The sequence below is a fragment of the Propithecus coquereli genome, unplaced genomic scaffold (genome assembly GCF_000956105.1).
Source record: "Propithecus coquereli isolate 6110/MARCELLA unplaced genomic scaffold, Pcoq_1.0 Scaffold292, whole genome shotgun sequence".
NCBI classification, from domain to species: domain Eukaryota; kingdom Metazoa; phylum Chordata; class Mammalia; order Primates; family Indriidae; genus Propithecus; species Propithecus coquereli.
The window spans coordinates 1,918,984-1,934,521 of NW_012148530.1; the positions used below are offsets into that span (position 1 = coordinate 1,918,984).

The 15,538-nt window shown below is 41.6% G+C and overlaps 1 protein-coding gene across 1 annotated transcript in view; it reads right to left on the reverse strand.

Annotated features, from left to right (window-relative positions):
* The window catches only part of DST (dystonin), a 374,223-nt gene extending 359,361 nt beyond the window's left edge, over positions 1 to 14,862 (reverse strand). Inside the window, exon 1 of the mRNA XM_012648708.1 lies at positions 14,685 to 14,862. Within this exon, the coding sequence (XP_012504162.1) occupies positions 14,685 to 14,862 (178 nt within the window). The remainder of the gene's footprint in view (positions 1 to 14,684) is intronic.
* Between the last annotated feature and the right edge of the window lie 676 nt (positions 14,863 to 15,538).

Consider the following 15,538-nt stretch of genomic DNA (forward strand, 5'->3'; position numbering starts at 1 on the left):
AAATGCTGAAAAGGATATGAAGCAACAGGAACTCTCACTCTTTGCTGGTGGAAATGAAAAATGGTACAACCACTTTGGAAGACAGTTTAGCAGTTTCTTACAAAGCTAAATATACCATATGATCCAACATCATACTTCTTTACCCAAGTGACTTGAAAACTTTTTTGTTTTGTTTTTGTTTTTGTTTTTTGAGACAGAGACTTACTCTGTTGCCCTGAGTCAAGTGCCGTGGCATCAGCCTAGCTCACAGCAACCTCAAACTCCTGGGCTCAAACGATCCTCCTGCCTCAGCCTCCCGAGTAGCTGGGACTACAGGCACACACCACAACGCCCGGCTAATTTTTCTATTTTCATTAGAGATGGGGTCTCGCTCTTGCTCAGGCTGGTCTCAAACTCCTGACCTCAAGGGATCCTCCCAACTCGTCCTCCCAGAGTGCTAGGATTACAGGCGTGAGCCACCCACCATACCTGGTCAATGACTTGAAAATTTATATGTCCACACCAAAACCTGTACACTGCTGTTTACAGCAGCTTTATTCATAACTGCCGAAACTTAGGAGCAACCAAAATGTCCTTCAGTAGGTGAATATATAAATAAACCTTGGTATATTCAGACAATGGACTATTATTCAGCAAAACAGATGAGCTATCAAGCCATGAAAATACATGGAGGAATCTTAAATGCATATTGCTAAGTCAAAGAAGCCAGTGTGAAAAGACTACATCCTGTAGGATTCCAAATATATGACATTCTGGAAAACACAAAATTATAGAGAGAGCAAAAAGATCAGGGGTTGGGGGTAGAATAGTTTGAACACAGAGAATCTGGTAAGCCGTAGAACTATTCTGTATGATATAGATGACATTATGCATTTTTCAAAACCCATAGAACTGTATAACAGAGGGAATCCTAATGTAAACTATGGATCTTAGTTAATAATAATGTATCAATATTGGTTCATCAACTATAACAAAGGTACCACACCAATACAAGATGTCAATAGGGGAAACTATAGAGAAAGGGGAGAGAATATATGGGAATTCTGTACTTTCTGCTCAATTTTGCTGTAAACCTAAAACCACTATAAAAAATAGTCTATTAAGTAAAAAAGAAGGAAAGAAAGAAAAAGGCTACTGGCCTAAGAAGAGGCAGAGGACTTGAGTTCTTAGGTCTACCTCATTCACTGATTACCTATGCTATCTACACTGCTCAGAATATTTCAGATGCCCTATCTTATCCCACCTTTATTAACCCAGTGTCTACCTCACTGAGTTAATAAAAGTGGGGTAAAATAAACTACCAAATAGTATTATTTCAGGCCAAAAATCAAGAATACAAATTGTCACACTGGCATGGATAGCATGGAGATCTGTAACACTGAATATAGGGGCATGTTTTTAATGCACTGGGACAATAGTATCTTTGTATAATATATTTAATACCAGGATTCACTGGGACATACTTTCACCCACTAGAGAAAAATCAAGACTTTGTCAACTCCCTTTCACGATTCTTTCCAGGAAACATTTTAGGCATGTATCAAAGCAGCCACATTCACTGGTGACATTTACAAAAACTTCATTCTTTTCAAAATCTCTTCAACCTAAATACACACTGGAAATACTCATAGTAAAATTTTATTTCCTTTCATGGCTATCTAATCATTAGAATTTATAATACAGCTGACAGTTCAACCTCCAAAATCTATTTAATATTTCAATTGAATAATCTTTATAAATGTTTAAGCTATTAATTTTGATTTCATGCATGTATTTAACACACCTCAAAAAGTTCTAATATTAATCAAAATCAGAATTCTAATGAACATATTTTCATAAAAACTATTTCTGCATTTCCCAGTCAATATAATGACACTCATATAGCTTATGCCAAACATACACTTGATGTTCAAATGCCATTGCTACCAGTAGCTATAGAGTCCCCCTCCCTGCCTACAGAATAAAGCTCAAACTCAGCCCTGGGTAAGGCATTTAAGACCTTTTCAATCTGGTAAAACATAATCCTCCATCACTCATCCACCTCCATCTTCCTATCACCTATGATCTATACAATCTTATCCCTAAAACCTTTTGTGCACTTCAGCTAAATATTCAAAATGGATTCAGTGGTTATGCCAATGAAACGGAACAATCATAGATTTTCCTCTCTGAGTTGTCCTCCCTGGTACTTTTCACCTCCTCACAGGGTAAAATCCCATTTGATCCTAAATACAAGCTTTCCCCAACACTCAACCCAAGCACAATTATTTGTTTCCTCTTTTGGGAGACAGGAAGGTAGGGTGGAAAATAACAGCAAATAAAATTGCAGTAAAGGATAAAGAAGAAGAAAAGGAAGGTCTATTTGATCACTTATAGAAACAATGGTACACATGAGGAAATAGCTGCCTGATAATTCTCTTTGGAAGTAGGTAGAATGTAATCCCTAAATTACCAAGAGCTGAGAAATACACACAAGTCTTTCCTGTTTTTCCCTCAAAGCCATTATAGAGAGAAGCATCCCATGCATGTAACAGAAGCTTCTAGGTTTCTTTTTAATTAATATGAAATAATCTTAAACATTCCAAACTACAAATCATCTTCTCTCCCTCAATTTGTTCATTGGGTTTATAGAGTCAGATGATTCAGTTACATTTTATACATTTTTATACTCAGCTGTGGAACTAAAACAAAAATGAACACATGATATTCCATCTTTTGTCACCTTTATATCTTCAGATGTTTTCATAATCTCCAATTTCATGAAGTCACTTTGGTTAAACACTCCAGCTCCTTACACAGCCAGGATCCTGAGGCACACGTGACCCAAAGGCATAAAAACAAGCACTTCTTTGCCAGATTACAAAACAACATTAACACAATAAATTGTTCTCTCCACCAGTCCTTACATTTATTACCTAAAATTGTTGCTGATCCAGAAAATAAGAATTTCCAAATTAATCAAATAAAAAAAAACTTAAAGTTTTAAAAAGCATAAAACTTTTTTTAAGTTCCTGACTAAATTGACTAAATAAATGTTGAGATAATAAGCCAGAACAAAAGAAACCAAAAAGAGCATCAGTATATTTGAAATTCAAAGTTAAATTCACTAACAATATCTATTAATAATAATTGCTCACATTCCTGAACTGATACATGCTCCTTATGGTGTGAGGCAATAAAAAAGTTCTTCAGTCAATTTAAATCCTAAAAATTTGGTGGAAATTACTTTTCAAATCCATGTTGTAACATTATAAAACATTCAGGCCAGGTGCAATAGCTCACACCTGTAACCCTTGTAGTTTGGCAGGCCAAGGTGAGAGAATGGCTCAAGGCCAGGAATCCAAGACCAGCTTGGGCAACATAGCTAAACCCCATCTCTACAAAAAATACAAAAATTAGCGCAGGGGTGTGGTGCACATTGGTAGTCCAACTACTGAGGAGGCTGAGGGAGGAGGATCGCTTGAGCCCAGGAGTTTGAGGTTGCAATGAGCTATAACGATGCTATTGTACTTTAGTCTGGGTAACAGAGTAAGACCATAGCAAAAAAAAAAAAAAAAAAAAAACACATTCGATTGTGTCATTCTGAAAATCCTCAAGGACTTCAGGGAGCTCTGAGATACTCCCTCAAACTTAAGCGAAGGCAAATATGTTATGGTTATTAACATGTATCCAAACTTTAAGTTTCCAATTTCAGCACACTTTACCCTTCATGTGCCAGACACTGCTCATTTCCTTATTCTTTACAAACAGAACTTTAATTTTGTTCAGGGCACTAAATGGGGCCAGCTTAAAAAATCTACATTTCCTAATCTGCTTGTAGACAGGGGTGGCCCGGGTAGAACAGCTATCAGTTACAGCTGAGACACAATGGCTGGAAAAGGAGCAGCCATCTTGTGATCACGAAACAACCACATGATACACTATAAGTGGCTAAGCAGAAATAATAGGAGTGTGGGTCCCTATTAGCAAACAGGGGTCCCCTACAACCCAGGTCTGCCTACCCTGGACCTGTCAATACCTGAAAAAAAGAAAACATCCATTTGGTTAAGCATTATCACCTGTTTCCTGTTACAAACAGCCAAACGTAATCTTAACCAACAACCACCATATTATGCCTGTTTCATTTTTAAAAGAAAAGGCCCAGACTAATGCTGTTATAACTAGCTATGATATAACATTATCATGATGCAGCTCAGTTAAAGTCACTTATTGGGGGGAGGAGGAGAACGGCAAAAACCCACCTAATGGGTACAATGAACACGATTCGGGTGATCATGGGCACATTTACAGCCCTGACTCAAGCCATGTATCAAACACATCTGTACCCTCTTAATATTTTGAAATTTTAAAAAATAATTTTTTTAAGTTCACTTATTACATAACTATTAAACCATGAATAGAGCACGGGCAGATGAAATCTGAAATCAAGGTTTTGCAGAATCCTGGAAGCCAACTCAAAATCACTGAGCAAAATCACCACTATATAAGGGGGAAGAAATTCCCTGAAACCTTTATTTTCTAACTTTCAATTCAACTGAATACCAGAGTTGGTTTACAAAGTAAAATGATCGGATTTTTACCAATCACATATCTATAAAGGCCATAAAACTGGACTGAAAATGAAAATGAAAACTATGGTAGTCTTAGTTCCTTTTGTCACTGTGCACACAAGCAGAATTTTATAAGCCTAATGAGAGAAAGTGCTAAAGCAAATACTCAAAAGTATGTGCGACATCTGTGGTCCCCAACTCCGGGCCGGCATACCCGGTAGCAGTCCATTAAGAACTGGCTCACATAGAAGGAAGTGAGCAGCGGGCGGGCAGGTGAGCGAGCAAAACTTCATCTGTATTTACAGCTGCTCCCCATAGCTTGCATCACTGCATAAGCTCCGCGTCCTGTCACATCAGTGGCCACATGAGATTCTCATAGAAGCCCGAACTCTACCGTAAACTGCGCATGCGAGGGATCTGCATTGCATGTCCCTTACGAGACTCTAATGCCTGATGATCTGAGGGGGAGCTGAGGCAGTGATGCTAGGGTTGGAGATGGGCTACGAATACAGATCATCGTTAGCAGAGAGGTTTGACTGCACAATAAATGTAATGCACTTGAATCATCTTGAAACCGTCCCCCCACCCCACCCCTGTCTGTGGAAAAACTGTCTTCCATGAAACCAGTCCTTGGTGCCATAAAGGTTGGGGACTGCTGGTCTACATAACAGAAGAGGTTTTTTTTAAGTGATTTTATAGATAAGTAACAAAATTGTCCATTTAGCTTTCACAGAGAATGATAATGCAACACTCATTACAGTTGTCTGGGGACAACAGATTAATTTCCAGATCAATAGAAAAATCACCATTTTGTTGGATCAAAATAATTTAATGTTTTTAATTAAATCTAAAATGTATAGAATACAATTTGAGTTCACATTAATCATCTATCTCATTTTCTCACTTACCATATAAAAAAATAACAATGTGTTAGGAAAATAAAATCTCCCAATGACACTCAAACAGCAGAATTTCACAGATTTAAGTGACAGCTAACTAATCATTTATAACAGTATATGGGTTAATTTTCCCAGACTTGAGAAGAAAGACAGGAGAAATTGTGCTGTAACTTTTAAGCTAAGCTACTAAAAATGTTTTGTATCACATGGTAAATACATGGGATATTTACAATAGATATATTAATAAAAGAAAGCCACTAAGACAATTTCTAGCATAAACGATAATAAAAAATCGTTTTATTCAAAAATAAATGTGTTTATTCACCCTGATTTTGGTATCAGCTAAATATGATGTTTTTTAATCATATGGCCCTGAATATTCTGACGATGAATATATTTTACAAATAATAGGATTAGAACATAAATCAGAACAGTGCACCCTTCTCTGTAGCAAATAGCTCTGTGTTATTCTGATTCAGCAAACAGTTGCCTATTTTTGCTCAGAAGTAAAGGACCAGAGCAAGACACAAGAATAGACCACACCATAAATAATTAGGGGCTCACTTGCCACTATTCTTGCTTTTCTACAGAGAGCTTGGTTTGAAGTCCTTCCAAGGCTGTCTGAAGACTAGGTCTAACAAAACTCTCAACTTCTAAATCTAATATTCATAATTCCTAACATTATAGATGATTATTACTCTACATTTCTGACAACAGGCAGATTTTGAATTTCTTCCAGCTGACTCCACCACTTACACTACTCAACAGCTGGGATATATGATAACTTGGCAACCTGAGAATATTCTAGATGAATGCAAACTCATTCTGTAACCAAGAAACTCTGTCAGAAATAAAAATCAAAATAGCTTCTCTTAAGTTCAAATGAGAACATAAAATGTTTTGAACAATGCATGATTTCAGAAAATGAGCAACTGTATTTTGAAAGTTTAGCGAACTGACACTCCCTATTCAAAGCCTACAATTCTTTTCTGATTAGATCAGTCCCCACAGCAAGTCATCAGGATAATAAGCACTGTAATGAAGTCATCGTATTGGATACTGATGGGAAATCATAACTAGCTTCAAAACACATCAGAAAACAATGAGTTTTCCAGTTCTCTAGCTTTCCATGGGATACACAGCCCAACACTCTTACTTTCCTTTCCAAAACTAAATGAAACATAGAACATCTATAAACCCAAGCTCAAATTGATGAACTAAGCACTTTAAAAGCACAAAGAAAATGAGGAAAATTTCCCTTACTTTTTCAGTGAAATCTAGACAATATGTTTGAAGAAGTTTATGTTTAAGAGCAATACTTATCATTTGGTTATGATTAAAGTGTAGTGAGAAGCACAATGGCCTTCAGATCTTTAATTTCCTTTTATTTACAAAGGCAAATAAAGACAAGCTTTTAAACAATGTCTGCTTCCTCAAGACAAGCCAAATCAGCACTTATTTCTGTTTTCAGTCACCTGAAATCAGTCATGTGTCACTGAGGTAAAACCTGATGTGACAGAAATTCATACTGCCACAATTTTTTCAAAAGTATAAAACATATACACTTCAGAACTTTCAGACTTTTCTCTTTCTGATTTTATAGAGCACAACTGTATTTCTTCAATAAGGTTTATTAGTCTATATTGCAATATTTCTCATTTTTAAAGTTCTGGAGACAATGAATTAAGAACCTTATTCTGGAAGTGGAAAGATGGAGGTAAATATGAGTATATTTCACACACACACACACACACACACACATGCTACAAATATGCTTTAGCCTAAAATACCATTGCACTTGCTCAGTGGCAGTATTATACACAATAGAGTCTTGGCACAAAGGAATTCTGATTGTGCTGAAAATTCTACACGGATTGCAAGAAGTTCAGTTATAAAACATATTCTAGAAAGAGATAAAACATAATTGTGGATGAATTTTGAGCTTTTGGGAGATTTAGAATTTTATAATATTATTCGATTCAAGATATTTCTACTTTCTACTAATAGAAAACTACATGCATTTTTAACCATGTAATACCATTCAATTTACAGAAATTGAGTTACTAACCCCAAAGCAAATATTCAAAGGATGCAAAACCATTTAAATCCAACCTATGAAAATAGGCCACTATTCACTATTAAATAAGCCTTTGGAGCTACGGTTAGGTGTCAAGTGTTTTAGGAGTCACAATAAAGAGAGAGAACGCCCAGATACACTTAAAAATACATCTCCAGAGACAAAAAGACTCTTAAGATGCAGAGGTGCAATTTCTATTTTACTTAACATTATATTTAACTATAAAGTCAAAGGAAACACAATACTAAGAAATCAACATCAAGTGAGCATAGAATTCTCTGAACATAAAGGATAGGCATAAAAACATCTCAAAATATACTTTTTTATGTTCACATTTATAACTAACTCACTAACTAAAGTCTTTCATCCATCACGCTATAAAATAATTTTTACAATACATCAGAATAGGTATACAGTCACAAACTTTTTTCAAATACGTTAAGATCATTTTAAGAAGAATGATTTATTGATGCTTTTGGCGTTGAAAGAGTCCATGTATTCAAGAAGCTTTTTTATAGGGCTAACCAATACCCTATGCCAAGCAGGAGCAGCAATGCCTTAGTAATCTCATGAAGAATTAATCGTTATCCACCCTCCCAGGAAGAATTACGATTTTGCGTAGTGCTTACGAGCTTCTACCAAGCAGAGAAAACACAATGTACTTCTTGGAAACCAAGCCCCTTCCCCCCAACTCCGCTGCCCATCCAAGGGCGTCTCTGAACTGTCACCCACCCCATCGCCCTCCCTGCGTTGGGGTGTTGAATCCCATCCAAAAAGAACCTGGTCCATTCCCAAGATGGGTGCAGACACCTGTTTACTTGTGCCCAAGCAGTGGTGCCTCTGGTTAAGAAAAGGTAACGCTTGTCTCGCTGCTCCGTGCCAAGCCACGCAGCCCCAGAGGGGAGACATACCTTTGTACCTCTCCAGGACATCCTCGTAGGCCTGGAGGTACTCCTGCTCCTCCGCGTACAGGTAAGCTGCAGGGGAGAGGTAACCCGCCATGCCGAAGTTTATCTAAGCGATGACTGGCCAATCAATTCCCTCTCCCCCTTGTAACCCCAGGACAGTATCGTAGTCAGCAAGACGCAGCCTTGGGAACTGGAAATGAGGAAGGAGCAGCAAGCTGGGGAAAGCGCTGAAGCCGGAGACGCAGAGAAGGGGCGCGAGGGGGCGGCAGGCGCCGGAGCCGGCAGAGGAAACGCCCAGGCCCCCTGGCTGGCCGCGGGTGGGCCGCCGGCTCCCGGGAGCCAGAGTCCCTCTCGGGTTTCAGCAGCGGCAAATCTCGGCGAGACCTGGGGCGGCGACAAGCAGCGCCACGCCACGCGGAGGAGCCGGGAGCGCGGCGGGGGCGGGAGGGGGCCGGCGGGCGCCCGGACCCCCTGCGGCCAGCGCCGCCGCTATCCTGGCCTTGCACCGGGTGCCTGCTCCGGGCCGGGCCGGGGCCGCGGCGGCGGTGCGGGAGGACCGGCGCACTGCCTCCGCCCGGGATGCTGCGCGGCGCATCTGCGGCATTTCCTGGCCGCCGCGCTGCAGACACTCGCCCGCGCCCCCGGAGAGAGGGAGGGAGGAGGGGGAGGACGGAAGGGAGGGGGAGAGCGCGGCGGTCAGCGCCCCGGCAGGCGCGGCTCTGGCCTCGGCGCCGCTCGGCCCCTCCCTGCCAGGCAGAGCCGCAGCTCCCCGGGCCCCCTCCCCAGGCCCGCCCACCCGGGTGGATCGTGCGGCCAAGCACGCCCACCCCCGGACACTGGCTGCCCGGACACTGGCTGCCCCGGATCCCCAAGGGCGAGGTTTCTATTTGGGACCCACAACAGGTGCCTGGGAAACAAAGCCGCAGATGGTGGCCACCGGCGTGCGCAGCCCCTCGCTTGGAGGGCGGCGGCCCTCCCCAGGGAAGGGGCGATCGGGAGGAGAGTTGGAAATACTTTTTTCAACCCATTATACGACGTAGGAGGACTCGGGTCACTGTGTGGCAGTACAGGGCTGGGAGGGCACGGGGTCTGCGCCCAAGGGACATCCCAGGGACGGGGCGGGGCGGCCTCTGCAGGTGGCCTCGCGCATCAGGGCCTGACAGTCGGGCCATGGCTGCGCCTGCGCACGCGGCCTCCCGCGGCTGCCGGAGGACCAGCCCGCGGTCCCTCCCTGCTGCCCCCAAGAGCCTGCCTGGGCATCTGCTGCTGCGCTCCTCGGCGGGCCTGTCAGTTCACACAAGCCCCGTATTACTTTGTCACCTCCCTTCTTCTCTCTACTTATTATTCATTCCACATAGTACTAGTAACCATTAAATTGAGTAAAATGGGCACAGTTTCCTTAAATTTGATGTACCTGTATCACATACTAAAGTGAGTTTAAGGGTTTACTGGAGGAACCAATGTAAATGGATATGTTTACGAGTAAAGACTGAAGTCAGGCTGCCTTCGATGGAATCCTGGCTCCTTACTGTGTGACATTAGCAAGTTACTTATCCTCTCTGAGCCTCTCTTCATCAATAGAGATAACTCATAAGTTGCTATAGTAAGTGCTATATTTAGGTGCTACTACTACTATTATTATTAGATAAACCAGCTCACTGTTCAACATACGACCTATATCAACTTCACCTCTTGTCCAATTCTTCCCTATTTCCTCTTTTCATATATACTGACCTTTTGCCCCAATAATTTTTTTTCTTTTTTAGCATTGGGTGTTGTGAAATCTTTTCATTGGGTGTTGTGAAATCTTTTCATTAATGTTTAGAGGAGGATGAGTTTCTCTTGAAAAAAGTGTATACTCTTGAAAAAACTGATTTGAGTTAGAATTGGAACACTTAACTCCTCCTCAGCCATTGGTCTAATTTTGTTACTCCAAACAAAGCAAGATCACATCTCTCTTCTATTCTGACCACTGGTTTATAATGAGTTTGAATCCCTTGTCCCACTAAGTCTTTAAGATCAATAGAGTTTTCTTGCAACTCGATAGGCATTTACGTGCACATTAGTTCATTAAGTAACGAACAGATATCATATGGGACACCTGAAATGAAAGGGTTAGCAATGAGATCCCTAAGATTCATTCCATTTACAGATCACATATGTATAAACATAGATCTTTCAAAACTGTCTTGTCTCCCTTGCAATGAGTAAGGACATTGAGGCCAAGTCTGAGTCTTCATCAGACACTAACACCCAGTGGCATCCAGGTTTATGAATATAGTCGGCACACGTATAGTGATTTTAACTGTCCATTTAAGGAGCCAGTCAAAATGAGCAGAGGCAGCATTTGAGGTTGTTTGTAAAAACAGCCTTTGCCCCATGCATTCTTGGAATGGGAATATTGGGTCAATATGCTAATAATAATAGTGTATTCTACAGAGAAGCAGCAAAAGCATTAGCAGTAAAAAGCTTGGCCTCTGGAGTCAAGACTGCCTGAATTTAGATCCTAGCTCTACTACTTCCTAGTCCTATGACCTTGGAGAGTTTATCTTCCTTCCTCAGCAGATTCTGAACTAAAAAATGGAGAAATAGTAACTACTTCATAGGGTTCTTGGGAGGCCTAAGGAGACAGCATATTGTGCTTATTAACAGAAAAGAGCAACCACACCATTTTCCATGCACCAAGGAGTTTGCAGAATGTTTTGCATTCACTATTATATTTAATCACCACAACCATGACTCTTTGATAAAGAAACTGGAGCTAAGAAAATTCAGTAAATTTTCCAAGTAAACAAAACTACATAGTGACAGAGCAAGAATTAAAATCCAAGTTTGCCTAAGTTCAAAGTCTGACTCTGCTTTGATCCTTCAATTCCACCTTTAAAGAATTCAAATAGGACAAAAACCCTTATTTTAAAATAGCATTATCACTGACAAACTAAGGTAATTTACAATTAAAAGCCCAACTTACAAAATCCTGTAGCTAAGAACAGCAGATCTGTATTGTTTGTATGTAAAAGGCATTTAGACAATGGGTATTACAAAGCCCCTTCCTTACATTTTGTCATTTTATTCTCACATTGACCCTGAAAGATCGGGAGTAAATATACTAGTCTCAGATTTTAATATGATGAAACTACAATAAATGCAAAAGCACTTTTAAAAATATGAAGTGTCAGATGTGTGATGCCATCACCAGTATGACTTTCTGAAAGCAAACCTAATTATGTCACTGAACTGCTTAAAAATCTTCAGTGGTTTCCCACCACTTACAGCATAATCTAATTGTCTCAGTATTGCACACAAGCACCTTTACAGTTTCTGCCATTCCCTCCCAAATCCCACACTTAGATACCTACGGTACTTGCAGGTGCTATTTAAACACATCTCCCTACCTTTGTTCTTATAGTGCCATCCCTCTGAAGTGGCCTTCCCTTACACCCTAATTCCATCAAGCTCTTTAAATCTCAGCTCAAGTGGCACTTCCTCTCAGAAACCTTTCAGGAACCTCCCATGCCTCCCTTTTCCCTCCAAGTTAATTAGACTCTCCTCTGGGTTCTTTTAATATTAGGTGCTTATTGACATTACAATTAATCTCTCACACCATGTTATAATTGTCTAACAACACATCCATTTATCATATTAGATTATCCCTTTTTAAAGGCAGAACTTTGTGCTGTTCTTTATTTTATCGCAGGGGCTCAATAAGTATTTGTTAAATGTGGATAAATTAAGGTATCCCACAGACCATATAGTTTTTTTGACTCGACAGACATTTTCACACAATCAATTTTATTTTTATGTCCCTAAAAACAAATAAAAAATAGTAAACTTTCAGCTCTTTTATTACTAGGTAATGAACACCACAGACATCCTCACACCATTTCTGACCCTCACTCCATCTCTTCAAAGGGATGAATTTCAGAGAGGGGTTGAGATTCAGGAAGAGTATGAAAATGTGTAATAAAATTAGAAGTCAAAATTTTAATAGTATTTTGTCATACTATCCACGGCACCAAATTCTCTTAGATAACCCTTATCATCACACTGTATGATCACCAGTCAATTTAATACATAATATATCTGAATCTCATAATTTAGCCACATGATGAATTAAACATATTTGTAGACTGGCCCCCAAGTCCATCCTCCATGTATGATTATTGTTTCTGATTTGTGTAGCAAACAACCAATTGACCAATATTTATTTAAAACACAATAGTATACTTCCATACTGTTTGTTGTTTCATTTTGTTTTGGTTTGGTTTTGAAGAATTAGTATAATTTTAAAAGTATATAGCTTTAGGGTCTCAAGTGCATCAACCGCCACCAACTTTATAGCTATCCCCACAAACTCATGAACACTTTACAATAATAAGACGTGGCCCCTGCTCTCAAGGAGCCCAAGGTCTACTAACGTCATCAGCACCTGTGTGTACACGGCATCCCATCAGAACCCCAGAACTTCCAATTCTGCCCCACCTGCAGCGTACACTGATGGTCAGTACCACCGACTTCTCATGACTTCCTGCCTGGTAGAGTCTTTCCCAATTTATATAATCTCATTCTCCCTGACAAACACCTAGCCTGTCCTTCTCTCATGACCTTCACTACGAAAAGTAAAATATCCATCTCTGTGAGCACTATCAAAACTCTCAGGCCAGAAACACCGTCTACCTTTCATAAAAATGCACAACACAGGCATCCTGTTTTGATGCCCCAGGCCCCAACAACTTCTCACACACACCCTCCTTTCACCTATCTTCCCTTTTTGTTGAGTCAAACATCTGGTATGGGCAGTGTCGCCTCCTCTCCCTTAAGCCTCAGGCCTGAGGGAGGGTTCTCAACACGGCAAAGAGGCAGGCCTTAGTGACTAAACACTTTCTGGTACTCAGGAGGGCGAGGAGGGTGGTGAGAGCCAGGTCTGCCCTGGCTGTCCAAGGCCACCCCTGCTCACTCTCACTTGGCTCCCAAACAGTCTCCATCCTCCATCCTCCATCCTCCCTCCTCCTCCCCTTTCTCACTCCACCCCGCCTTCCTCAAAGGCCTGGGTGAGACCTGCCAGCATCTCACAACAGAAGCCAGAAGTTCAAGGCTGTTGCCCCAGAAACCCTGACTGGAGAATAGCTGGCTAGGCCCTGTTTGTTTTTCCCTTAATCAGAAAATCTCACTAGGGGGACATGAGGGGGGATCTCAGCTGCCTTGATGGCTGGAATCTGGGCTGATCCCCTCTAGCCCCCTAGAAGGAAGAAAAAGTACCAACTTTGCATTATAGTGGGAAGCAAAAGAAACTGTGGAAGGGGGCTCCCCAGAGTTAAGAGTGGGGCAGGGGGGAGAAAAGGAGGTCTGAACTGCTGGTTGCAGAAACCAACTCAAAAAACACCTGGCCTTTGGCCTTTGCAAGAGAGTCCTCAAGGACATCTCTATCCTGCCCCATTACCACTTCCAAAAGGAAAATATAATTATTGCGAGGATGGAAGAACCACCACCCCTGGAAGCTACTCTCATGCACAGAACATACACACACAAAACACACAGGCACTACAGGGTTAGAGGGTTGATTTCCACAGTGTTCTCAGCTTTCAGCTGGGTAAAACAAGCCATCACTTTGGTTCAGCTTTTACAGCCAATGCAAGGGAACACCCAGTAACACAGAACAGAAACACTGGCACCTCCCATATATTAATTAATCAGGAATGCATGATGGCTAAACTAGGGACAGAAAACTGCTATGGACACGATGCTAACAAAGATGCTACATTAAAAAAAAAAAAAAGTGACAGCGTATTCCCAAGTTAACTGGAATTCGCTCTGCAATCCTGGGTACCAAAAACCGTGAATCTACTTGAGTTAAATCTGCGTAGCTCAGTGCCCCTGGGCAAAAATGAAAATGAAGAGTGCTCTCTTGCCCCTTCCAGCAAACACACTAGAAATCACTGGACTTAATACTTTCAGGTCTTTGTAATAGCTACTGCACGTAAATAGGAAAAGTTTAATGCAGATGTCTAAATATTTCCTTGTATTTCAAAGGAATCAATTCATCCAACCAGAAGGCAGGGCCAAACAGCTTAGTCACCAGCAGGCAGGGCAAGTCGCTCTATCGGTAAAACCAGGCATAAAGTAAACACGGTCATCCTCCTCCCCCACCTTGAGCACAGAGCATCAGCTCCCGATATGGCCCCCAGGGAGCAGATGGGTGAATTTCCGTGACTCTCCTCCCCAGCTCCATCCTCTTCCCCCATGCTCTTACCCGCTATCCTAAGCACTGCCCTCTCGGCAGGGTCCAGCACCGAGCCCCCTTGAATCTTTCTTTTCGATCTCTCATGTTTAGGCAAATTCCAGGGTAAGGTGTCTCCCGGAGCTGGGGATGCCGAGCCAGATTTCTGGCTGAAATCATCTTCATCGGAAAAATCCGCAGAGGAAGACATAGAGCAGCGATAGGACGCGTTCCCGGAACTCTACAGAGAATGACACAGAAAAAAGCATTAACAGCAAAATATTCACATATGCTCCTCGATTTGAACACCTCCCCCCCCCGCCCCCGCCCCCAAACCGGGTCCGGCATCCTGCACCATCCTCAGAGCTGAGGGGACATACAGAAACGAAAATAATGAAACGCAGGGCTCACCATCTTTTCTTGGCCAAGTCTCTGATAACAGAAACAACACCCAGGCAGTTCCCATACATGAAGATTTGCACGGAAGAAGTGTGTGGCCTGAGGTCCGGCCACCAGCTCACAAATGACTGGCCCAACAATGAAGCCAGAATCAACAGCCTTCCTGTTACAAATCTATAGTATTTGGCTCCCCCTCCAGGACAGGAGAAACATTTTCCATTACTAGGCTGCTGGTTAATTCATTAATGCAACTAACTCGAAGTTTCAAAAACAAAGCACAAACGCAGGATGCTGGGTCCCAACTCCTTTCCGTTTCAAGTCGTCTCACCACTGGAGGCTCCTTTCTGACCAATTTTGAGCCCCTTGTCCTCTTTATTTAATTTTCTTCGTTAAGACTGAAGCAGGTTCCCAGAAAAGAGCAAGGAGGGAGGAAGGGCTGATTCTGAGAAGAGCCTTTTCTTAAGACTGGGAGAACACAAAAGACTGTT